Source organism: Labrus bergylta, chromosome 5, assembly GCF_963930695.1.
Source record: "Labrus bergylta chromosome 5, fLabBer1.1, whole genome shotgun sequence".
NCBI lineage: Eukaryota > Metazoa > Chordata > Actinopteri > Labriformes > Labridae > Labrus > Labrus bergylta.
In genome coordinates, this window is record NC_089199.1 from 13,865,760 (window position 1) to 13,890,397 (window position 24,638).

Consider the following 24,638-nt stretch of genomic DNA (forward strand, 5'->3'; position numbering starts at 1 on the left):
TAAGCTAAATAAATGATTTATTGTACAAAAGAAAAATGACAGTAAATAAACAACAAAGACAAAAAATAACAATTGAACAGTTATTCATATGCACAACCATTAAACTACAAAGTTGAGGTGATTTTATTAAACTACACAAAGAAAAGAGGAATGAAGGGGGGAAGTGAGTAAAACATTAGAAGCGGTGAACCTGTCCAAAACATCATAAACATCAACATTTGGGTAGATATTTACATAGAGATTTCTCACTCTCATATATATATATGAAAACACTCTCACACATACCAGTATACAAACACTAAAAATTCAAAATGCAACTTCTTGACAAGCCATAAATGTGGGCACAGCGAAATATTTTTTTTTGACCACACATTACCAGAGCCGCTACCATCTGCCACTCTTTCAATAACTCAATCTGAACCTGAGAGCAAAGGGACCCTGTGGTTTACATCTACACTTTTTGGGGGTGGTTTTGGTGGGGAAAGCAGTTTTATGGGTTAAATTTTTGCACAGATTAGTGGATGACAAATTTAACAAAAGCAAGGTTTTTAGGAGGCTTCAGTGAGGTAGACAGACTTTGAAATGCATTGAAATTAATATTAATAAATAAAAAAAATTACCAGTTGAATTATTTCCAACCACTGCCCCTAAATCAGCTTTTTCCTCCCTTTGAAATGTTCTAGCATTTTCCTGCAATCACAATAGTTACAGCACATGGCATGCCATCCTCTACTTTGGCGAACAATCCCTGGCTACTCCACCCATTCTTACATGGGTACTTTCACTCAAAATACAAACACAAGGCAAAAACGTGTCCATTAAAGACAGTCAACACATTGTTATAGGTCAGAAGGACGTAGTCTCTCTAAAATGGTAAAAGGTTAAAGTTGGTGGATGGGCCATTTCCAGTTAAAGCATTCTATGTTCATTGACCCAGACACCTATAATACACATTACTTATCACCCAAAGTGGGCAAGGAGGCCTTTCAGGCCGCTGGTACAGTAAGTCTATAATCCAGATTGGAGAGCAGTGTGTGGGTGTATGGACAGGCCCCCGCTTCAGACAAAAGTCAGGAAAGCATGATGATATCAAAAAAGAAGTGATATCCTTTCTAGTTTATGGTTTATCACCAGAAGCTTGAATAGTTTTTCCCCTACACTGTACAAGCTCTGTTGTGCTTAGTAAAACACAAACAACACTTAACCTCCTCACGCCATGAACGTCCCATAGTGCAAAATTTATTGTTGGTAAGGTAGAGTGCCCCAAAAAAGGTTTTTGTTCCCCTTTTTTATTATATACATAAATCATTTATATATAATGTCAGAAGGCTCTCCCTTTATCCAACAGCATAGTGCTTTCGTTTACAACAAATGGATATCTTTGTTTTGACATCCAGGAGACAAAGACAGACTTCAAGCACGCTAATATACTCAATATTTAAGCACTAACAATACTTTCACCATGATATCATTGTTACAGTTGAGGTGGAGGTGCATGGGGTCATTTAGAAAATGCAATTAAATAGGGTTTCTAATCTAAAGTCAGTGGTTGAGTAACATTCTCTTGTTTTTAAGGTGTTTTATTTCCAGGTGAAGAACTGCTAAAGGATTTTGCATTGTTATTTTCCTGACTGAAACTACTATATTGAAAAGGTGAACTGTGGTAACATGAGTGCAGAAGCTACTGCTCTTTCTTAATTTATGTGTATTTTTTAGTCAGATGTGAATGCTGCTGATGAGTGTGCAGCAGTTTACTGTTAACGTGTTTTCAGCTCAACCATTAACTAGGTTACAGAAGAGAGAAACCTTTAGCATACTTATATCTGGTGGTGCAACAGATCACAGATTATCAGTGATCCATTCGGATCACCCCCTACTGTTCGGATCGCATGTGGTCCATGGATCGATAGTATATTTATCATCCTGATATAAAACACATTTACAGCCACTAAATCCCTGTGCAGTGAAAAGTAAGCAGCGTGTAGGCCAATATTGGCAAATATGAAGACAATTCAGTGTTCTTTTTTATATTTTTACAAGAGCTTTGCACAAGCTTTCACACAGAGAAGGGTCATTAAGGGTTGATAATTAAGTCTGCACAGTAACTTTGTATCAAACAGTGCTTGGACTTTTCTCAGTTTACTCTCACAGTGTCTTCATTTATTCAGCCAAGCATCAGAGGATGGCTGTGCGTGACAACAAGCAGTAACTTAACATTAGTAATGTTGTCCTGCAGCCTACTGTAATGTGTGGCTGTAAGTTAGCTGAACAAACTCTGTTAGACAGCGCCACATTCAGTCCAAAAACTGAAGATAGAGTCCCTTAATGCATGCTCTCCATCCGTTGTTTCTTCTCACTCACACAGCATGTGTGCTGCAGAAGAAGCCAGTGCACTGATACACACACATCCGCTAAATGAATTGTGTGTAAATGTTACTTATCAACATTGTCAAAGCTCATATATGAAAACATGTGTTTCTGAAGATAATAGCAAACTTGTTAATACAAAAGGATTTCTGTTTTTTAAGTTTGTAATACAGATGTCCTTAGTTAGGTTGAAACAACTATTGGTATTTAAACGATGAAGCCTTATATTATAGACTCATTTTTTAAAAGCACTTTCTAAATAAAAAGGGAGTTCTGGTTTATCTGCCTGCTTGTTATATTATTATTGGGATCATAGCAATTTGTATATAGTGTAGAAAATTGAGGATGTAATGCATTAAGATGCAGGGAAATTGCATTTTTATTTAATGTGTCAGAAGAAAAGAAGATCTGTGACACAAATTTGTGACCTAATCTGAACGGTGGGATTTGTGATCCGTTGCACCTCTACAATCACTCCTCTACATAGTTTTATTTGAGGGTATGAATTTTGCTCTCTGTTTGTAATACCATGCTCAGTCCAAGGACAGTGCTTTATGAACTCTGTTACATTGAATGCAAAACCTGAAGGTGGTAGAGCGTATTTTCCTTTGATATAGAGAAGAAAGGACCTTTGTCAGGTTTTTGTCATGTCTGCTCCTCCTCCTTTCCCAGGAGTGCATCTCCATTACAGTACTGTTGTAGACTGAGGTGTGCAAAATTAAACCTAAATCTGTATCATCTCGTTATGGAATGGCAGAAATAGCTTAATCTGTCCTCTTTCAGATAAATAATTAAAATAGTATTACTTCTTTTCTCCTTTTTCCTTTTTGAGTTCTATGAGACTACACATAAAAAAGATCAAAGTAACAGTGAAAGGTTTCGTGGATACTCGAGAATATCACACTGGGGTGTTATACATTAATAGAGGGTTTAGGTTTGGTTTTGGATCTTTCATCTCCTTACATCACTAAAGCACATCTCTAAACATCTGTAAACAACATTTTGGAATTATACTTAGGGTATATATAACCCTCCTCACATTAGCATGGACTTTGTTCCTTTTTTAAAGTGATGGATTGCAAAAATAATTCTTCAAATGCCCCCTTTAGAAACATTTTCTGGATCAGATCTCATCCTTAAGTCAGTGTCTCCAAGAAATTCAGCATTTCAAACTCAACTTAGGACTGAAATAGTTTCGAAAATATTGTAAATGCTTCTGTCTCCTGTCATCTTATTCCACAGACCTGGACATTTCACAAAGATGCCATTAAAAAGAAAACAATATCTTTAAAATCCACGAAACTAAAACGCACTCGATAACAGTTTTAGCTCATTTACTGTTTTCTGAAGCTGCTCCACAAGGACATCCTCTTTTTATCATTCAAAGTACTGATTTTCCATCACTCAGTCTGCTTTTGATTCCTGTTTCATTTATAGCTTCTTTTTTTTACAGTTAGAATCAATTCAATTACTGGAAAATGGAAACTCAGTGGGATGATTTTGTGGCTGAGCAAAAGTGAAATCTGGTGCAGAGGAGTGGGTTCTGGTGCCAGGGGTGGGCTCCTTAAGGGTTTTCGGTGGTTTTGATGCGATGGTGGTGTGTGTCTCCCCAGGACCTAAGAGCAGCCACATCTATCCACCACCATCCCTGGGATTTTGCCGTGAATTATCTGCTGCTTGTCATTGAAGTAAAGCATGTTAATCGGGGACATCTTGGTCGGGGTACAGCACGGTCCTGCGGAGCCTCGAGGGTTTGCATGCTGCACCAGGTGGGTGTGTGGATATTTCTGCATGAACATGTACTCGCATTGGCCCGAGCAGTAGTTGGCTTTGTAGCGTTTGGGTGCAATGATCCAGTCCCAGCCGAAAGCTTCAAAGTCCACAGTCAAGGGGTAGCGACAACAGCGGGACTCGGTGGAGTGCTCGTCACAGTCCAGGCCGAGGTTTCTCCGAGAACGTTTGGTCGTCTCAAGAACCTTCACTTCCAAGAACGGCTGCTAGAATCAGGGGGAGGAGGGCAGGACAAAGAGAAAGAGGTGGTTATAAGAGAACAACAACATGGCTGATACATCAGTCAAGGAAATGATGAGACAAGAAGTTAAACGTTTCTGCCAATTAATCCCCAAAGAAAACATCAACAGAACATGATATCACAGCCCATTGTCACTCCCATTTTTATATACTGCAGCTTTTACAATGGTCCAACACCTCAAACAAGATGGTTAATTTAGTATCATCTGGACACTGCCCTTATTTTAAGTTAATAACACTTTTTTGTAGGTAACATACCTTAGTTATGAATGTGTTTAAGAGAGTTTTGTGACAACATAATCTTCTTAGTCGTATATACTTTCAAACTAATCTTTGAACCCATTTGCTGTCGCCTGATGATGTCGCAATGATAGAGCGTCTGGGGGCAATTGCAATTCACTCATGTTCACACAACATGGACTATTTCCCTGCATTCAGACTAACCAAAATATTGTCACAGATATGACGTTTAACTCCTGCAGCTAATCAGCGAAAAGCATGTTTTAAATGCAGTGTTTATTACAGTGCCACCTCTCATTCCTAATTGTCTGAAAAGAATAATAGCTTAGAAAAACTTCTGTTAACTGCCGATCATCCACAAACAGCAATGAAAATGTTTTTTTTTTTGTTTTTTTAAATATGATAAAGCATCATGATTAGGTGATAACAACAGCTACAGCCTTAAAGGGGACATATTATTAAAAATTCAATTTTTACAGTGTATTGAACATATATTTGGGTAACCTGAGTTTCTACCGACCCACAAAATGTGAAATAAACCCATCCAGTCCTTTGTTTGTAGTCTGCATAAGTCTTACAACACAGAGAAAAGTGCTCCTTTTCAAATTTGCTCAACTTGTGATGTCACAAGTTGGATTCTGGTCAAATAATCCCCTCCCCTGATATCTCCACCCATGGACTCCATCCCCAGCCTAAAACAAAACTTTTGCCCAGGTCTGCCATTCTTATACTTATTCTTGCTACAGAGGAGTGATGTCTACAGGGAAAACTCAGGGGGGACTCATTGCATTAAAGAGACACTTCTCCATCCTTCTCATCCTTCTCATCCTCCTCATTATCCAAGTAACCCCAACTTTCAATACGATACACCATGACAACCATATTTTTCAAAGGACTTTACACCTACTGGGAGCTAGGTGTAAGAATGAAGTTATGGAAACAGCTAACCTGGCTCTATCCAAAATTTAGAAATGATCCCACCTGCACCCCAAAGCCAACTAATAAATGTGAAAAATAAAGCAATAATCCATGGCACACTGAAAATAAATTAACTATATTTTATTGAGAGCAAACAATACGTTTTGCCTGTAGCTTCCTCAGGTCCCCCAGCACCTACTAATAAATGTGTTGCGTTTTATTTTTTAATTTGCTCACAAAATGAACACCTTCATGGTAACATTATGACCCTGGGAACTCACAGCTTCAATTATTTGATATGACAAAATATCGTGATAGCATGAAGGTCTAATTTTTATCAAAACTCTAGAGGGATATACCTCGAAGCGAGTTCAATATACCCAGGCTTTCTGTGAGTAAGCTGGCTTGACAAAGCCTGAAGTTACAGCAAGCGATATGAAGTATCACAAAGGTGATTATCAACTGTTTCTCTTAACTCTCTTGAGAAGAGCCTGAGCTTCTTTGCCTCTGTACACATGAAGTTGAAGCTTCTCCTGCACTAAAAGGAAGGATCGCCTGCTGTTTGCTACTGTCAGACTGATATAGTGAGAAGAAAACACGCTGAGATGAATACATTAAAGTTTTTGCATTAAAAATAAAAACACTGCTGCTACAGAGAAGGCGAAGGACACAGCAGAACAGTGTTGTGTTAATTTGTTGATTAATTAGTTGACTTCACTGTCTGACAAACTGACTTTGACTCATGTTTATATTTAAAGTGGCATCTACACAGTAGAACTATTAAATCTGAACAAAGTTACTCAGGATTTCAGCAGTATGACCAGTAACTGTAATTTTGTCTGTCAGACTTTCACGTTATGGAAATAACATTTGTATTTGGCCAAATTGAAGTCAAAACATTTCTTGAATTGAATGAATACTTGATGTTCCCTAAAGATACAATTTTAATAACCCTTTTTTTTGTAAAACCAGCTGTGTTTAGCTTTCCAAGTGTTAGAACGAAACTTAAAAACAAAAAGATGCTATGCCCTTATCTGCCTTTTAATGTGAAGTGCTGAAGTTAAAAACATGAATTTGACCTGAAATAAACAGGTACAATGAGAGCAAACAAACTGAAGTGGTGGATCATATTGGTTCTACTTGCTGAATGCACAAGTTCCATGATGTGATATATACAGTATACGTATGTGTTACTGTTACACACGGATTGCTTCTGTGACATCCCAAATGTAACACTATGATTCCAAGTGTTTCAATAAACATAGACCTTCATTTTAGGATCTATACTGGCAATGATACTGGCTGATAATAAACCGGTACTGAATAGGAATGCGTTACCATAATGATCCTGCCAGGTTAAAAGAGAGCCAGCTTCTTAACATGGATAACTCGGACTTTAGGTTTGACAGACCAGGTTTACCCTTTAATCGGGCTTCATGGTACACTCCCCAGGTGTCAGTTTTGTTTATAACACAAACAACATACGTTTAATCTGTGAGCTAATCTTGTCTAATCGCCACCCAATTTTGGAACACTCAGACTTGAGAGAAGTCCAGATTTCCTTGTGAAACTCTTGGCAATATTATAATGAGATTTGATATAGTTACGTTATCAGAATAATCTGTATGGTCATATGATAAAGTATTAATTCAACACATCACATCATGTCTCAGTTTGGCACTGAAAGAATTGACGGAAGGCATTTAAAACCTATTGTCATGTATACATTTGGCACGTATACGTCATGTATACGTTTTGTGATTTTATGTGTTAGTAAAACCTACTGAAAACGCAAGGTCTGAAACACAAAACTTTTGTGAGTTTTGACATGATATTTTGGATGTGAGCGCAAGGCTTTTCACATTCTGTTGTTTTGAACCCGTTTTTGACACAGCAGACACTTGCTTTTTTTGTTTCTCTTAACATGGATACTGTCGTTTAGATATTTTGTATCTTTTAATTGAAAGACCACAAAGGTCCCAGCTAAAATATATATATACAGTATATATATATATTAACTGATTATGATTAAGAGCTGCTTATTTGATATTTCACTAAAACATATTGATGGATGGATAACTTTAAAGTACGAACATAATATGGATTGTGAGCATGGTTCCAAGAGAGTGACAGAAACTGGAGCTCACTCTGTATTCTCAGCTTGATCTCTGACCCTGGAGGTCATCTTCAGCCTGCCATAACCTTGACCTTTGGGGGCAAAGCAAGCAGATCAAATATTTTACTCCATCATGTTTGTTTTACAAAGCCTTCCTCTCCCCACAGTGATTCCAGCTGGGCTAGAGCACAGTTTTTGTGACGCATTCAAAAGAGGAAATAAGCTGAAAGGCCGTTGGAAAGAGACCACGTCAACTCAGCCTTTAGGGCTTTTGTTGTAGAAAAAAAACGCAGAGGATCAGGAAGAAGCAGAGTTTTGTTCTGTCCATGCTTTTAGTGTTTTATTTATTTTGATACACTGGCCTGTTTTTTTTATCTTTAATTTGTTGTCTCCAATGATAATATTGCACACTGCTGTGTGCTCAGAGGGCAGCAGTTTATTGGCCAAGAAACCAGAGCTGACCTGTGAAATGTGTTGTGAAGATCTGACCCAAATGACCACTTTGTAAATATTTGTGTTGCTTAACCTCCTGAAGGACATGCTTACATAATTCAACAAAGATGCTGTATGTAAGAGTCGGTCCCAGTGACTCTGGGACTTCTGTCTAGATAAATGTCTGCTTTATCATTTATCTAACCTATCAATAATATATTTTTTTAAATGCTGTGATGTTAAATGAGATGTATTGATAACTTTGGTGAAGGCTGGTTCAAACAAAGTAACTGTATTTATCTGGACCAAACCAAACATAGAATAAGTGACATGTTCAGAAAGATTGATGACATGACAGACTTAAGTGTTTAAAATAAATGTGTGTGTTGGCTGGTTTACAAACAAAATATTCATTTGTAAGTTTACTTTTTGTAATACCAATCGTTTGCAAATAAGTAACTCACTGACTATATTTACTGGCAAGGATTAACTCTTGTTGTTCCTAAAAGTCTTCAATAATCACTTGGAAAAGCATTTCTTAATGCTAAATATTTGACTTTTTTTTAACATAAAGTATATCTTGAAGAATGGAATTCCAGCTTTCAAAAGCTCACCTCTTTTTCATGCTTGTAGGCTTCAAATCATGCCTTTATGTGTTCTATTGTGAAGTGACGTAACTTTGTGGTTCAGGCTGTGAGAATGGAAGAAGCTTTGGAGACAGATGAAAGCGTTTGTGGTTTAACACTTGTGTAGCTGCGAGCCGAGCTGACCCTGGCTTTTGGTATTTTGGTTTTTGGTCTTAGCTTTATGGTGATGCATTATCTGTCACTATTTATAAGAACACTTCAGCATAGTATTTACAGATTTTTAGTATTCAATGCCATTTAGGATCAATGCCATCTGATTTTTTTTTTTGAGTGACTATTTGTTTAAGTGAAATTTAGTTCAGTTCTTAATAAAAATCCATATTTATCTTAATTTTTTTCATTATCATAATTTTGGCTGACCTACTTTTAAATATGAATTGGCATTTGCATAAATTTGATCTTTAATGAAAGTGCCCCCCCACCCCCCACCCTAACCCCTGCAACCCCCTTCAACCCCCTTCCACCCCAGGGACAGGTCTGAGGGTCCTTACCAGCCCCTCCTCCCCAGGTCGCAGCGAGGTAACAGCCAGGTCATTGCCGCTCTCGTCGAAGGCGTTGATGTCGATTCCCCAGTTGGTGTGAGGCTGTTTGAACCAGTTCTGCAACACATGCTTAAAGTCAATACTCTGCCAGTGGCCCACCCGGGAGTTTAGCTCGATCTTCAGAGAGCGGATGCGGATGTGACGGCTGCCTTGCTCCGTGACGGGCTTCAACCGCAGGATCTGCAGGTAGACGGTGGAGGTCTGCTGCAGCGGCCGCAGGTACACCCACAGCTGGGCCTTCAGCACCTTGGTGAACATCAATTTAGGGCTGAACTTGAAGAAGCAACAGCTCGGCTTCCCGTTGACCTGCACCAGGGGCTCCGCTGTTGGAAAGAGAACAGTTACATTTATATTTGTTACTCAAAGGAAGAATAGTGTATAATTGTCATTGAGCTTATTATCATCCAAATACATAAAGGCATAAATGCGGCTTTCACACCTCTAGAATCACAAACAACCCTGAATCAGACTGCAGGCTTCAGAAATATGAACACAAATAAAAAAGAAAAACAAAATCCACTAATGAAACAGATCATGATTGATGTATTGTTATTAAGTACAAACTTTGCCCCCATAACTGAGAGGGATCCTCTCTATAGATTAAAGCGAGGACTTTAAAAGATAATACATAAATATGCTCCCACCACACAATTGAAACCATTTAGCTTTGGAACTATTTTAAGTGTCTATCAAACAGATACTGTTTGACACAAAGTTCTTTCTCTTATATATACAAACAACAAATACTACTGTATATAAGAAAAAAGACAGCTATGAAGTTAGGTACAGTTGTTGAAAGTATGAACGCAAAACACACACACACACACACACACACACACACACACACACACACACACACACACACACACACACACACACACACACACACACACACACACACACACACACACACACACACACACACACACACACACACACACACACACTGAGATCTTTGGGATTATTTTTTGCTTTGATTCAGCATCAAACATTTGAACATGGCCCTATACCGCTGGATAGTGTGATTTAACTAAGAAGGCCTTTGAAGGTGTTTTTTTTTTTTGTTTTTTTTACAGAAATCATCCTGTTAGGGACTCCAACAGAAATTCACATCTTCTGATAACATGCTGCTATATTCTGATAAAAAGCTGCTGAATAAACCATGGAGGATTACACACATTTTGTGGCTCAGTGATGCTTATTTTCTAGATGCAAGTCCAAGTTGTATGTTCATGGTGAAAATGAATGAACCAAACAGAGTAATAAACATCGTTTTTTTTTTTTACAACATTATATTTTAAAAAGAACAGTAGTTAAACTGACTCAGAGCATTGCTTGTTTTTTGTATTTCTGCTAAATGTAGCCACAGCTGAATGATGGCTGTTAGTTATCATATGTGCACACACGTCTTTCTGTCAGGATAAATTTGTGATTACATCAAGGTTGGACAAACAGATACATTTGCATATTAAAATAAGGATCAGTAATGGTGGCCAGTGGCCAGATGGTAACCTTAGATCCCCCTGGGTCAACCATAATGAAATGGTCTACCTCTGCATTACATTACTAACCCTTACCCAACATTAAAAAAATAATAATTTTAAAGTTTTTTTGGTGGCTCCCCCTTGATGGAAAATATATTTTGGGTGTAGATTAAGGGTTGTTTCAAATAAACACAAGGTGTCCCTTAAAACACTCAGATTTATTCCTGCCATGATTTTTGGCTGTGCTGTTTCTGTGATTTGCGCCACATGTCAAATCTGCACATGGTTCATTTACATAGACCTCCCTCTTATATAATGACATCCATCCATTGCATTCATACATTCATTTCCATCTAAAGTGTTCATTTATTAAGGGAAATTTATTCTGCATCTATCTGGCATAATAATGCGGGACCCAGTACAATAGAATATCTAATCTACCCATTTTCTCACAGCAAATTTGACATGATTGTAGCAAATAAACTGTCGTTTTCTGTCATTTATCTTATGAAGAGGATGATTGTTGTTTCTCCTCTATAAAAAGGCAGATAAAAAAGTGTAGGATGCACCCGTCAATCATTCCTAAATCTGGGGTTGCTCAGGCAACCTAAAAATGCTTCCTGGGTCAAAAGGTTATTTTGCACCTCAGCCTAGTTAAGAAATGGGATCAGGGGTCAAAACTGTCAGCCCCTTTACATCTCAGGGGTGCTGGGGAGGGGCTGCCCTTATAGCCAGATTGAGTTTGAAGGTCAAGGTCAATCCTATGGCCATGGTAATATGTCTTTCTTCACAACATGCCTTTTTTATAAGCAGATAATCATTTCAAATCTCAGCCACACAACAGCTACCATTTGTTTTGGTTTTGATTAGGGAGGAGATTCTCCAGCCAATCGTGTTTTGTTTATCAAAACTCCATTGACCAGAAGAACACACTGCAACGGGCTGTTTTTCTTCCTTTTTTTCTTTTTACACCAAACAAGTGTTGTAATTTAATTATGGTCATGGCTAGAGGGATATGAATTCACTGAGGTACAGATGGACTATCCATTAGAAGAGTCCAGGGTGAACATTGAATAAGGGCCAAACCAGGGACAGACGTGGTCCTTCAGCCTGTATTTCCAGGCCCAGTCATTAGCGAGTGTAAATTATATAGTGTCTCACGCTGGACAAACAATATGTCAATGTTCCTTTTGGTGGGTTGCTGAGGTCACAGCAATTAACGTGGGTGGTGTTGTGTTTGCTCATCAGCACAAAACTGGGAAAGAATGATTCTGCAGTTTGCTTCGGGTTTACTTGTGATAACTACTTTTTGTTGTGTTCTGCAGATGGAGGACACACACCAGCTCTTCCTTTGCAGTCTTTTTGTTAACACTGTTTGAGTTCTTGGGAAAACAAACAAAACAATTAAAAGAAAAAACAACAGCAGAGCTTAAATTGGTTCAGTTTCTAGGTAAGAGTTTTTTTTTTCTTGAGGAGTAATCTGAGAAGCAGAGGCAGTTCTGGGCCACGTTTATTAAACACATGTGCACAACATATGAGCTGCGTCATGTTAAACAATGACTGCATTGATAGGTGAAATCAATTTGTGCCTTTATAGATCCTGTAAGTGCCTGCACCTTAATTACAGCCCCCATCTTGGCAAAGTGCTCTGTGTAAAAAGGGCAAAGCTAGCTTGTAAAGATCAAAAACCCAATGGGACATTTAATCCCTCTAACTTCGTGAGCAAAGTATGCTCACAGTTTTTACTGCAAGACTTGTTTTTATGGTTTAATTTCCTGGACAATTTGCACAGTTATATTTCAGTTAAGTGTTTCAATCCTACACACAATTCAGATTTTGCATCAGCACCACCTACTGGAGCAATAACATGTCTCTGCTCGACCAAACAGATGATGAAGTAAGAAAGTAGATCCTTGATAGTAAAGTCTTCCTTTTATTTAAAAAAAAGAAATCAAACCAAGGTAAAAGCCTTAGCTGGACAGACAGAGGCTGCGTTTTTCCAAAGGAAACAGGCTTGTTTGCTTTCCCTCCTCATGTTTCTAGCCTACTTCATTATTACAGCAGCTTATTTCCCTGTGGTATAATTGCAGCATATGCAGCGCATGAATTTTACTGCCAGCACACAGCAGGCTTGCAGGTGAGCCTATCAAACATCTGGTGGACTCCCTGGGTACCTGTGTCCCATAGTTAGCCCAGAGTTTCCTGTATGTGTAGGTGCGAGGAGAACTATAGAACATAATGGTTTATTCACACTGCCATCTGTCCATTTTAATATGACCGTAGCCTGTTTAAAAGTTTAATGCTCTTAATAACCGAATGCAGAAATGTTACTGAAGGGTGAAGGACAATGAGCTCCTTAAACTGTTGAAAACAGATGGAGAGGGGGAGTTAAGGTGTAGTTATCCAATGAATAGTTAACATGTGTTACCTGTGAGGGTGCTTTAATGTAAGCAATATGGTACAAACTGAAGAACCTTCGATTTCCACAAGAAGTGTAGACATAGAATTTGAAGAAAAGGCTTTGACTCTTTTTGTAAAAAATCCTATCCAGATTTTTTAAGATCCAAACATATGGTATCAACTGGATAAAATACATAACAAAGCTTACAAGAATATTTTTACAATATGCTTCTGACGGTAAAAAAAAAAAGAAATCACACTTTCTCCACTTCTTAAGCCAAACTCTTGTAAACATGGTTCTCCCAATCAGATGAAAATCCTGCAGCTAAAATATGATGGGGAGAGAAATGGTCACTTATTGTTAATGTCCAAATGCATCATAGTATAAACCCAGATAGGAGTTGCATTTGCATATATATCTATATTTTCTTTACTTAATGGGAAATGCAAATGTGCCATTTTGTGGTTAGTGTGTGTTTGGGATCCTTCATGTTGAATAAATGTGACTCTAGGGTATCCCCATGCACCTTGGCATATTAATCATCGTGACACGTTCACGACCCTTCTAATAAGACAGGGGCCACAGTGCACCCCCTCAAACATCCCATCCCACCCCAGCCCCGCTCCCTCTTTGTCTCTCGGCCAGTCCCAAGGGACAGGAGAAGGGTGGTGGGGGAGGCCTGGCTCGAGCTGGGATGGAGGAGGAGGGGGTGTGTGTGTGAAGTTAGACCCCCTCATTCAGAAGCCCTCCCCTGGGACTAGGCAGGCACAAGACTCCTATTAGGACTGAGCACAGTAGCCCCCCAGGAGCAACAAAAGACATCTCCTAATGCTCCCTGTTCTAGCTCGGTGAACACATGGAAACATGCAACCACACATAAACACACAACATCCATGAGCTCAGAACTGAAAGTCTTCAGCCAACACACTCACAGCTCATTCTTCTCAGTGTTCGGGTTGTATGTGTTTGTAAAAACCAGAGGGAAGTCTTCGGGACTTCTCCAGCAGTCCAGAGTATGAAAAGAGCGAGCATGCACTGAACTGCAATAAGGTGGACAGCTGGACAGCAGGAAGCATGCTGGGGTCTCACTGCTTGTGTTTGTGTGCATCCACACATGCAAGACGTTAATGTCAGGGGACAATGTGATGCTGTGTTTTCAGAAGTCAGAACCCAAATTTATAAAGTATCTCTTCAAATATATCTGAACTCAATATTACTAGATTCTTTTGTCATTTAAAATCAAAAGTGTAATACTCTTATTTTGTACCCATTACATTAAATCAACTAATCATAATGATCATATACCTGTTATACTTGTAAAAGCAAGATAAATTAAAGTTTACCAAAGCTTTTTGGAAGAGAAGACAAACAAGATGAAGATTAGGCTGGACATGCATCACTTGCACAGCCCAAAAATATGGCCTATTGAATATTAAGTTACTGGAAACTATTTGTATTTCTAAGTCTGAGGCATAATAAAAAATAGTGCTGACTGTTCATTTTTGTTTACCTGATTGTGTATGGCATTCAACTTAGCAGTGAACCTCTTGTGAGATTTCAGAAAATGCAAAAGCCCCGAGGCCAAGAGACATCTGCAGGGACTTGGCAGAGTGTTAAAGGAAGTAAAATGAAGTAAGAAAAACAACACTTGAAAAGTGATTGAGTATTTAAATGGTCTGCAATTCAATAATTATTACTTTGATGATATAAGCTTAGAGCTCATGCAGTTGTAATATAAATCTTAAATCCGATTGTCAGGCTGACCAGCTGACAGCTATGGTTTCAACAACAATTTAGGTCTTTTACTAATTGCATCCTTACTAATTGTCTATTTAATAAATACATCAACCCAAAATATAAACCCCTATAGGAACATTTCTAAAATACAAAATTATTTAGTTAAGTTTATTTTGGACATAATAAAAAAAGAGAGAAGAAAAGAAAACTTCAAAAAAGGAGACAGAAAAAAAGTGGAAAAAAAAGCAACATGTACAAACAATGAACGACATCATACAAAAGAAGCTCTTAAATACTTTCTTTATGAATTTACATGTCCGAAATTGAGTGGGAAGAAGTATAAATTTATGAAAGAAACTTGGACAACATTTGGTTTAGTGCATGTGTTGTTCAACACCACTCAGTTAGACAAATATCTGTTTTTTCTACAAACTTATCAATGAATAAACCTCCTCCTAACTATCACATACCAAAAGTAACCAGTACAACACAACTTGTTGAGTAGAAGAAGCACTACATTGTTTGCTTGAATAGTGAAAAACAATTGTCTTTTTGCCCACAGTTAGTTTTTTCAGGATGTCTTTTAAATTATTGGATAACTAAAAAAAACCTTTGTTGCCTTTAAATGCTTCTGTGTTCAGCCATGAGCATGAGAGTCAACATTACTGCATGGCAATCGACATTCTCAAGACACAGTACGCACATTTGACTTTCAAATGTGGTAAACCTCCTCGAATGTCATCCTTCTGTCTATGAGAAGTAAAGACATAGTTATTGTAGTCAATACATAGTGTTTCTTTGTGATCTGAACAGCTGTATCTGTCTTCTATTTCCCTATCATTATACCTTCTATTTTCCTGAATTACTATGACCGCTCGATAGCTAGCTTAATTTTTAGCCTCTGTGACTCTAGACACCAACAACAACATTGATTTGGTGTCCATGTTATCATTGCCTAGCAAAACTGCCTTTGCCGAGAAATAACCACTGTAAAGCCAAGCATATTGTACAACAGCTTCCCATATCTCAACAACCATTTTATTATGCAGGTACACATACGACCATGTGATACTGCCCAGATATCACTTTGATTACTCTCTATCCTTCTTGAATCATAGGCTACATAGCATGCAGGAATCTCTGGTAGTAGTTTGACTACCATTCTACCAACAACCATCATAACTTCCAGAATGCAGAAGACCATTCACTTTGTCTCTAAAAGCTGGTTCAAATGAATGACCTCAATTTGATGTATTTAAAACCCATTTCATGGACATCTAGTGATGTACAGACTCCGTAATCAATCTCAAAATGAGTTGTGAAAACTGAATCCAGTCTCTAGATGCCGTATCAGTAACCATCTGACCGATTCTGGGCCTTCTATTCAAGCCTTCTAGAGGTATGGGAATCTTGAGTTGCCAAAAAGGTTCTATGGTTAGCTGAAAGATCTGCACAATAGGAAGTAGGATAGGAATGTCTAGGTCCAGCCTGATGTTGGCCTGCATAGAAGTCAAGCCTTTTTGATATCTTTTACAGGGAGGAATGAAGAATAATAAACATGTGCATTGGATCGGCACTCTGTATTCCAATATTTATAATATTTATTTATATTTAGAGCTCAGTGATTGGTATAGGTATTAAGATGGGAAAATCCGTATCAGCTTTGCTTTGAGCCTCTAAAAGAATCTCTCTATTCCAGCAAATAAATAAACAAACATGCATATAGCTACAGTATGGCATGATTATTACAACCTGAAAGAACTGCATACACTTTCCTTCACAGAGATATTGACGAGTGATTTGCTTCATTACCTTAAATGCTCATAAAATGTGACATATGTCTCTGTCTTTGATCACACAGAGAAAAAAAACCCTGAAGCCCCTGAAACCATTCAGAATCTCAGCCAAAAGTTTTCATTGAAGATAAAGTTTGTGTGAGCACATTGTTCCAACTCTACCTCCAGGAAGCTTTTCAGCATAATTGAGTCCTTGTTCTTGATTAGAATCTCTAAGCAGCATAAAACATATCTATAGTTCTCTCCGTGAGCTTCTCTGCATCCATCTGTGTTGTATATTATATTAATCAAGCTTTCCCCCAAAGAAATAATGTTGACTATGCATTTTTATCACTTCCATAATTAACTTCCTGGGCTGATGTGGGTACAGCAGGCAGATATACAACCACAGGTGATAAATACAGCAAGAAGATGCTCTCCTATGCGGCATAGAGGAGGCTTATTAAATTTTAATGCAGATAATCGTGAGGTAATCCACTGTTAATTGTGCTTCTTTCCGACACAGTGGCTCTCTCCTGGGATCCGGCATTATGCCCATGCAGCATTTCCTTTGCCTAAATGCCTCTTAGATTTAATGGACTCCTCCATAAACTGATCCTCGGCAGCTCCTCACACACGACCACACAGAGCCTGAATGCATCCATCAACAATAATCCCCTCAATGATCTCCATTTTATCTTCTCACTCCTCCTCCTTCTCACTCATGTCACTACACAGGGCTTAATTACTGGTGTGAAGTAATTATTTCCTTTATTAGTGAAACGTAACATCTGTTTCAGGCCTTTTTAATTGTACCTATAAAACCCTTCCATGATTTCTGTCCCTTTAGGATAGGAACAAGCTGCTTGTTGCTCCCTGCGGGCTCACTCCCTTCATCCCCTCCACCCCCTCCATATCTGCAGCCTGAGCCACCATGTACCCAACTCCATCACACTCTTTGAAAAAAAAAAAGAAGAGTAACGAGGAGGATCAAAACAAATAATCTTTTTTTTTTTTAAGACACTAAAATATGACTGCAAGTCATGCCTCCCTATTGACATGAATGCAGTCTTGTATTTGCAGTGTTGTATTTTTGGCAAAGCATGCATTTAATTCCAAAGCATCATATTCCCAAATAAGAGAAGAACAGAGCAACAACTGCAGGGACCGGTGAATGGGAGCGTGGGAACAGGGGAAGGAGTGAGATTCCTGAGGTCCTGGGGAAATTTTGTCCCAGTATTAATAGACTTGGTCCCTTTGAAATTTTATTAGCCATAAAGTTGACAGTACGTTGTGCATTTTCAACAGACCTTTCTTTCTTACATTTTTACTCCTTTTTAAACAAACCAGTCGTGCCCCATGGCGTCCAAACAAATCAACACCAAAGTTTACCTTTCCCTTAACTGATGCAGGCAACTACACAGGGAGAGCAGGTGTCATCGTCAAACTGAGACCTCCATGGAATAAATAAATCTATAAAAACCTCACATAGTCATCAACTTCCAGCAAACACTAGCCACTGAGCTGAAGACAGTCCAACTTCTGCTTCTCTGTCCTTTTAGCGCTCTCCCTCTTAATTTTTATGGTTCCTGCAGCTTCAGGAAATGACCCTTTTATAGGGTCAACACTATAAAAGCCTTGTTTTTTTGTGGGAGTGGTTGTTGGATGAGTGTGTGTGAGCGTGTGTGTGTTGTGGGGGATAAGTGTTCAAGTTACTACCGGTCCGTCTTTGCTGTCAAAGAAAGAGACCCGATGAGGTTAATAGTCTCCCCTTCCAATATATCACATAGCTGTGAACTCTGTGACCCTTTTTGTCAATAGGAGAACTTTTTTCTGGAGTGTGTGTGACTGTGTGTGACTTTGTGTGTGCCATCATCCTCAAGTGTCTACACAAGTGTGCACATGTGGAATTCTTTTGTAGACCGTATACATGTGTGTGTATTTTTATGTACTAAAGAGTTGTTCTGCTTTACCTGAATGTGTTTCACCATTACAGGATCACATATCAATAGCTTCATTGAACTTCCACATCTTAACTCACTCATTCATAATTGACAGGATGAAACAAGGGTATAAACAGTTTGTAAGGGATTTGTAAGGGATGAAAGTTTGGAGAATAGCTGAGTGGCCTTGAGAAAGGATTCAAGTTTGATTCAGTTTAAGTCTAAAGCTGAGTTTCCACTTCTCAGGCCGTGTTTTTCTTGCAGATAGCCACTAATTCTGCATTGTTTTGGACACACCGCTTTGTGTGTTTACCTGAATAAATTTTAACCTTGAATGAAGGCTTGAAGGGAGGGTGAGTAAGTGCTGCTCTCTGTTGTAGTCTCTGTTATTGGAAAATCTCTAAAGTACTTAAATGTCACTGAAAATAAGCTCATTCAAAGGACAAGATGGTTATAAATACCAAAACTTTGGACACAAAACCTACCTAGACCACAGTCAACAGAGGTGCTACTTATCTTTTTACCGTTGACATGTTCTGGAAGAAACTGTTTTCAGTATCAGATATTGCAGGATTACATAATCAAACAGATGAATAGTCTGCATCAAAACATAAACAGAGACACAGAGAGAAGGAAAGGAGGAGAGGGTCTGTGATGGCAGAGGAAGGTCTGCTCTAAATATCTTGGACAGGTGACAAATGGGAAAATAGTGGGGGCAAATCCTCACCCCATCTTGGCAAAACAATCTAAGGTCCAAAAAACACACTTAGCGTATATACTTAGACGGTTACAAACATGAACTAAACAATACACTCACAGTTTAACTTATACGTTAATGCAACTAGATTAATTGATAACATTTCATTCAGAAAGCTTCACTACCAAATGATCCTGATAAACTGCTCCAAACTGACTCATATTTTAATGCCTGAACAGCGAGCGGAGCAGTTACCTTCACAACACATGGCATTGTGGGAGATGCTTTAGTGCCGCACTCTGATATAAATAGCTGTACTTTTCCATGAAATTTCATAGTAATTAGAGACCAGGAAGCATGGACCCTCTCAACCCCCACTGCGGCACCCACGTACCTTGAGTGAATACTAAGAAGCAACTCTGGCACAGGTCCAGTTCAGTATGTACTGTGTGAACCCACATGGCCCATCAAAGGCAGTGTGCACCATCGTGAAAAGGGTGATCGGGTTCGAGGTGCGCAGGGAATAGTGTTTGAAGTCCTCCTTCTATCACAGACAGAAAAAAGGGACTTTTAATCCTGTGGGATCACCAAGGCGCCACAGGCAAAAAAAGAGATGTACTCATTCTCTCAACTCTTCTATGAGTACTGGAGAAAAAAGATGATGAAGGAGAGGAGAGAAGAGGGGGCTAACGGGTGGGGATGGAGGGAGAGGGTGAGGGTGAGAGTGGGAACGAGCAGATGATAAAATCTGCAGCTGACGTAGGCAGAGGAGGCAAACACGAGGAGGAGGAAGTGCTGTAACATGACAGACAGTGTACAGTGGAAATGTCAGTCATTAGCTCCTCTGAGGTTAGTACAAATAATAAGCCAACATCAGGCATAATTGCTTTTTCTAGCTTTAGGAGGTATCAAATCACTTTGCATGCTGTGAATATGTATCTCAGTGGTTGTGTCCATGCATGGGAATCAAAAGGTTATTGTTTATTTCCCTTTTAATGTTTTCTGTGAATATAGACAATTTCGTGCCTGTATTTAAAAGTGAAGAAGAAATAAGATTATCTAAGATTGATCGGCACATAAGAGAAATGCCAGTGAGGTATGACAGAAAACCTGTTAATGGAAACCTGTTCAGCCCATATTTGTAGTTTTGTGCAAGGAATAAAGTAGACAGAGACAGAGACCAATACAGTCGATTATGAAAGAAAAGATCAGGGAATTATTTAAAGCATTAACATGGTTATTTAGTGGAACAGTTTCTAAACATAACTACCACATAAAGTTAATGTTTTACCGCCACACTTCCTTATTTCTCCTACAACAACATATGACATCAGCTGTGCATCATTCTCCTTCAGAATAAACTGAACTCAATGCTCCCACAGGAAAAAAAAACACAGAACGCTTCTCAGAGGAAGCTGTTCTTTTCACATAAATATGAAACTTTTCAAGTGGAAATTAAAAAAAAACTTAAATGGAGTGGTGAAGAAGAAAGAATGAAGGTAAATGAAAATGAATCTTGGTTCAGGTCAGGTGATAGGACAGGTGAAGAATGAAGTGTAAATCATGTTTATAATCACTTCTTTTATAAACGTTTTGCTGTGGAGATGATGGATGGATAGATGGATAGATAGATAGATAGATAGAGATCGGTAGATAGATAGATAGATAGATAGATAGATAGAGATCGGTAGATAGATATATAAATAGATAGATAGATAGATAGATAGATAAATAGATAGATAGATAGATAGATAGAGATAGATAGATAGATAGATAGATAGATAGATAGATAGAGATCGGTAGATAGATAGATAGATAGATAGATAGATAAATAGATAGATAGATAGATAGATAGATAGATAGATAGATAAATAGATAGATAGATAGATAGATAGATAGATAGATAGATAGATAGATAGATAGATAGATAGATAAATAGATAGATAGATAGATAGATAGATAGATAAATAGATAGATAGATAGATAGATAGATAAATAGATAGATAGATAGATAGATAGATAGATAGATAGATAGATAGATAAATAGATAAATAGATAGATAAATAGATAGATAGATAGATAGATAAATAGATAGATAGATAGATAAATAGATAGATAGATAGATAGATAAATAGATAGATAGATAGATAAATAGATAGATAAATAGATAGATAGATAGATAAATAGATAGATAGATAGATAGATAGATAAATAGATAGATAGATAGATAGATAGATAAATAGATAGATAAATAGATAGATAGATAGATAAATAGATAAATAGATAGATAGATAGATAGATAAATAGGTAGGTAGATAGATAGATATTATAATAAAGAATGAATGCTGTCAGATGTCTCCTGCACACAGGCTTATCTTTGTTCCCTCATGGGGAAAACTGATTATTTGGAGTGTGTTTTATCTGCCTTGTGCAGAATATATTACGTGTGTAAATGTTGTTGAACCCCGCGATTCGCGAGGAGAAGGTCACACACTCCCCTCGACCCTAAGTGATTCGGGGTCTTTGTGTAACTCGTGGTGGAAAAAAAACGAGCTGCGCCCATAAACTTCGCATTTAAAAGGCAAGTGCGGCCGAGGGGGCCGCTGCATGAGGGGAACAATAGCAGCTTTTTGGACACACTTTTTCTCACTGCGTTGAACAGCAGGGAAACCGGTAAAGGCTCCTATAAAAGAGCGATAGAGCACAGCTGCTGGGGTTGAACAGTAATTTTGTAAAATGTCTCTGAGGGGGCCTGCCTGTGGTTTAGGCCTATCAACGGATTTATGAGGAACTAGGATATAAGATGGAGCAAATTGTTGGGGACAATAATCAGAGAAAGAATAACAACACAATGCAGGGCCTTCAAGCAAAACAATAAAATAAAAATGATACAAATCTAAAAAAAAAATAAAAAAACTAAAGTGATGCAGCTGCATTAGCATTAATAATGCACATTGGTATTCGAATTCATTAACTTTCTGTCAAACACACAAAATCATCTGAAAGACGGAAAGTTTGACAGCAGGTGGACTGGGCAGTTCAGCAGCAACCCTCCCTCATCATCATCATCATCATCATCATGAAAACAAAAGTTCATCAGGCCATATTGAAGCTGTCTTTCCCAGTGACGAGCCTCTTTGAGCAGCTGATCATTGATTTGCCAGCTTAACGCGTTATCCCTTGCCTATTTTGACAGCCGCAGGTGACCACACTCATCTGTGTAATATTATCAGTCCGCTTCAGACGCACACTGTGGACCCCCGATCTCAATGTAAATACTAGGTTAAGTCACTGACCATGCACGCAGTAAAGGCCTGTGTCACTTGAACCTCTCTACTCAAGCAATTACGCGCATGACGCATTTGGAGCCAATATTGTTGGGTTGTAAAATCTATTACTCACGCTCAGAGGCCATGGTGATCACGGACTCCGTGGTGGCGTGGTACTCATCCTCCTCCATGAACTCATCCTGGGACGACGCGTCCCCTTGGAAGTCGTGATGGTCCAGCAGCTGCTGGAGCGGAGGCGCCTTGGGGAGCAGCTGATTGACCACCTCCCGGCTGATGTTGGGCGCTTGCTTCAGACGCAACTTGCTCAGGATCTGTGACTTTATGGTCTCCAGCCTCAGCACTTTGCTCTGCTCCCTCCAAACGCAGGCAGAGCACTCGTGGGAACCGGCGTCCTCGTCCAGCAGGGACAGCCCGGCATCCGTGGGTGTCTCGCTGGGAGAGGGCAACAGCAGATTGGCCTCATCGCTCCCCGACTGTCCCAGAGACACGAGCACCATCAAGCACAATAAGAAGTTGTACCTCGGCATTACGGCGCGTGGAAAACAGGCAATGCAACTTTTTTGTTTCTTTTGCCTCTCTCTGTTTTCGCTTTATCCTGTTATATCCCCTCTCTCGGATATGCTTCGCTTCTTGAGTTATCCTACAAAAGGTACGCAATCATTGACATGCATCTAATCCAATACGATCACCCCGTTTTTGCCTTGTTGCAGAAGTAGATTTTGCAATAGATTTTCAAAAAGAAAAAGTAGGTCCCAGTGTGTCTCGGTGCAGGCTGTTTTTGACTGAAGGTTAACAAATTATCTGTGTGTAGCATGCATAGTCCGATCACATGTAATATAATGGTTGGTTTGGGGGTTCTTCTGTACAATTTAGTCCAAAGAGGTGTGTGAGTGTTCAGAAGTGTCACTGAAAAATGTGCAAGTGCGGTCAAAAAGGGGCTCTTTATATATCTCAGCTGCCCGGTGTCGTAATCCGTCTCCATTGGCTAAGATTGCAACAAAAGGCTTTTAGGTCTGTCACCAAGTCAAGAGGGACAGAGCGGAGGGAGGGTGCGCGCGCTGTTATGAGAGTATAATTGTTTTTACAGTGCACAAGCAATGTCTCATATCACACGAAGCCTAATTAGGTTACTATGATGATGACATACAGTAGCTACGACTCTGCGCATATTTTATGACTGCTTTATTATGGTTTAAGCAGAAAAAGCTTTGAAGATTGCTATCGAGTTCCCTACATCATTTAAAAAAAAAATAAAAAAACACATCTTGAATATATCTGTGATACGTTTTTAGCAATAAAGCCACTTAATGTTGTTCATATAAAGCCACCACATGGTTACATGTAGATTATAGAAGTTGCAGAAGTATCTGTGTGAACCAGTAACATATATACTGACCTTTTCTTGACAGTATATGGCTAAAAAGAACACATGTGGTTTAATAGAGCCTTCATACAATTGTATTAATGTGAAATTAGTTTTAGACTATATCCTGAAAGATTTACTAAAATCATGCAGCTGAAGCACGTCTCCATACTCTGATTTTATGTATACAAACCTTTTTAATCAGTTAGAATGCTTATAGGCCAAACTTCATTGTACTAAATGCAGCATAACCTTAGGACAACATTATGCATTTGAAGTTGTGTCTTTATGAATAACCAATTTTGTTGACTTTTGTTGAAACGTTTCATCACTGAGCCCCACATTAAGGCAGACTGTGATTTGCTTAAAAATTAAATAGCCAAACTAACAACCATTAACAGACACTGTTTTGATTGCTGCGAGTGTGTTCAATTAAATGTGTGATGTCCATGGTACAGATATGTACATGAACACATTGTACTTTATAGATAAATTAGTTTTCTTCTCTCAGTAATCTCTCAGGCGTAACTGACTCACCAGTGTACTCTGCTGGAGGAAAACACAGCTGCAGCTGCTGAACACAACAGTTACTAGATTTAATGTGTTAATACATCATTCACTCCTTATTGCAGCATGTCCTTGTAAAACAATAGTT

At 38.6% G+C, this 24,638-nt stretch overlaps 1 protein-coding gene across 2 annotated transcripts; it reads right to left on the minus strand.

Moving 5' to 3' along the window:
• Positions 1-23,536, minus strand: LOC109990280 (growth/differentiation factor 11). Of its 2 annotated transcripts, none has more exons than XM_065954898.1 (3): positions 22,733-23,536; positions 9,243-9,616; positions 1-4,361 (listed from the first exon to the last, which is right to left on the minus strand). In XM_065954898.1, exons 1-3 carry the CDS (start codon positions 23,145-23,147, stop codon positions 3,984-3,986), a joined length of 1,167 nt encoding a protein of 388 aa, XP_065810970.1. In that variant the 5' UTR covers positions 23,148-23,536; the 3' UTR covers positions 1-3,983. The 2 variants fall into 2 exon arrangements, with proteins under 2 accessions (XP_065810970.1, XP_065810969.1); XM_065954897.1 differs by having other exon boundaries at positions 1-4,364.
• Positions 23,537-24,638: the final 1,102 nt, after the last annotated feature.

Excerpts from the sequence above, each read along its gene's own strand:
- LOC109990280 (XM_065954897.1), bottom strand. The coding sequence starts at position 23,147 with ATGCCGAGGTACAACTTCTTATTGTGCTTGATGGTGCTCGTGTCTCTG. Across the intron at positions 9,617-22,732 it reads GATCACCATGGCCTCTGAGC|CGGAGCCCCTGGTGCAGGTC; the intron begins GTGAGTAATAGA and ends TCTTTCCAACAG. Across the intron at positions 4,365-9,242 it reads GACCTGGGGAGGAGGGGCTG|CAGCCGTTCTTGGAAGTGAA; the intron begins GTAAGGACCCTC and ends CCCTGATTCTAG.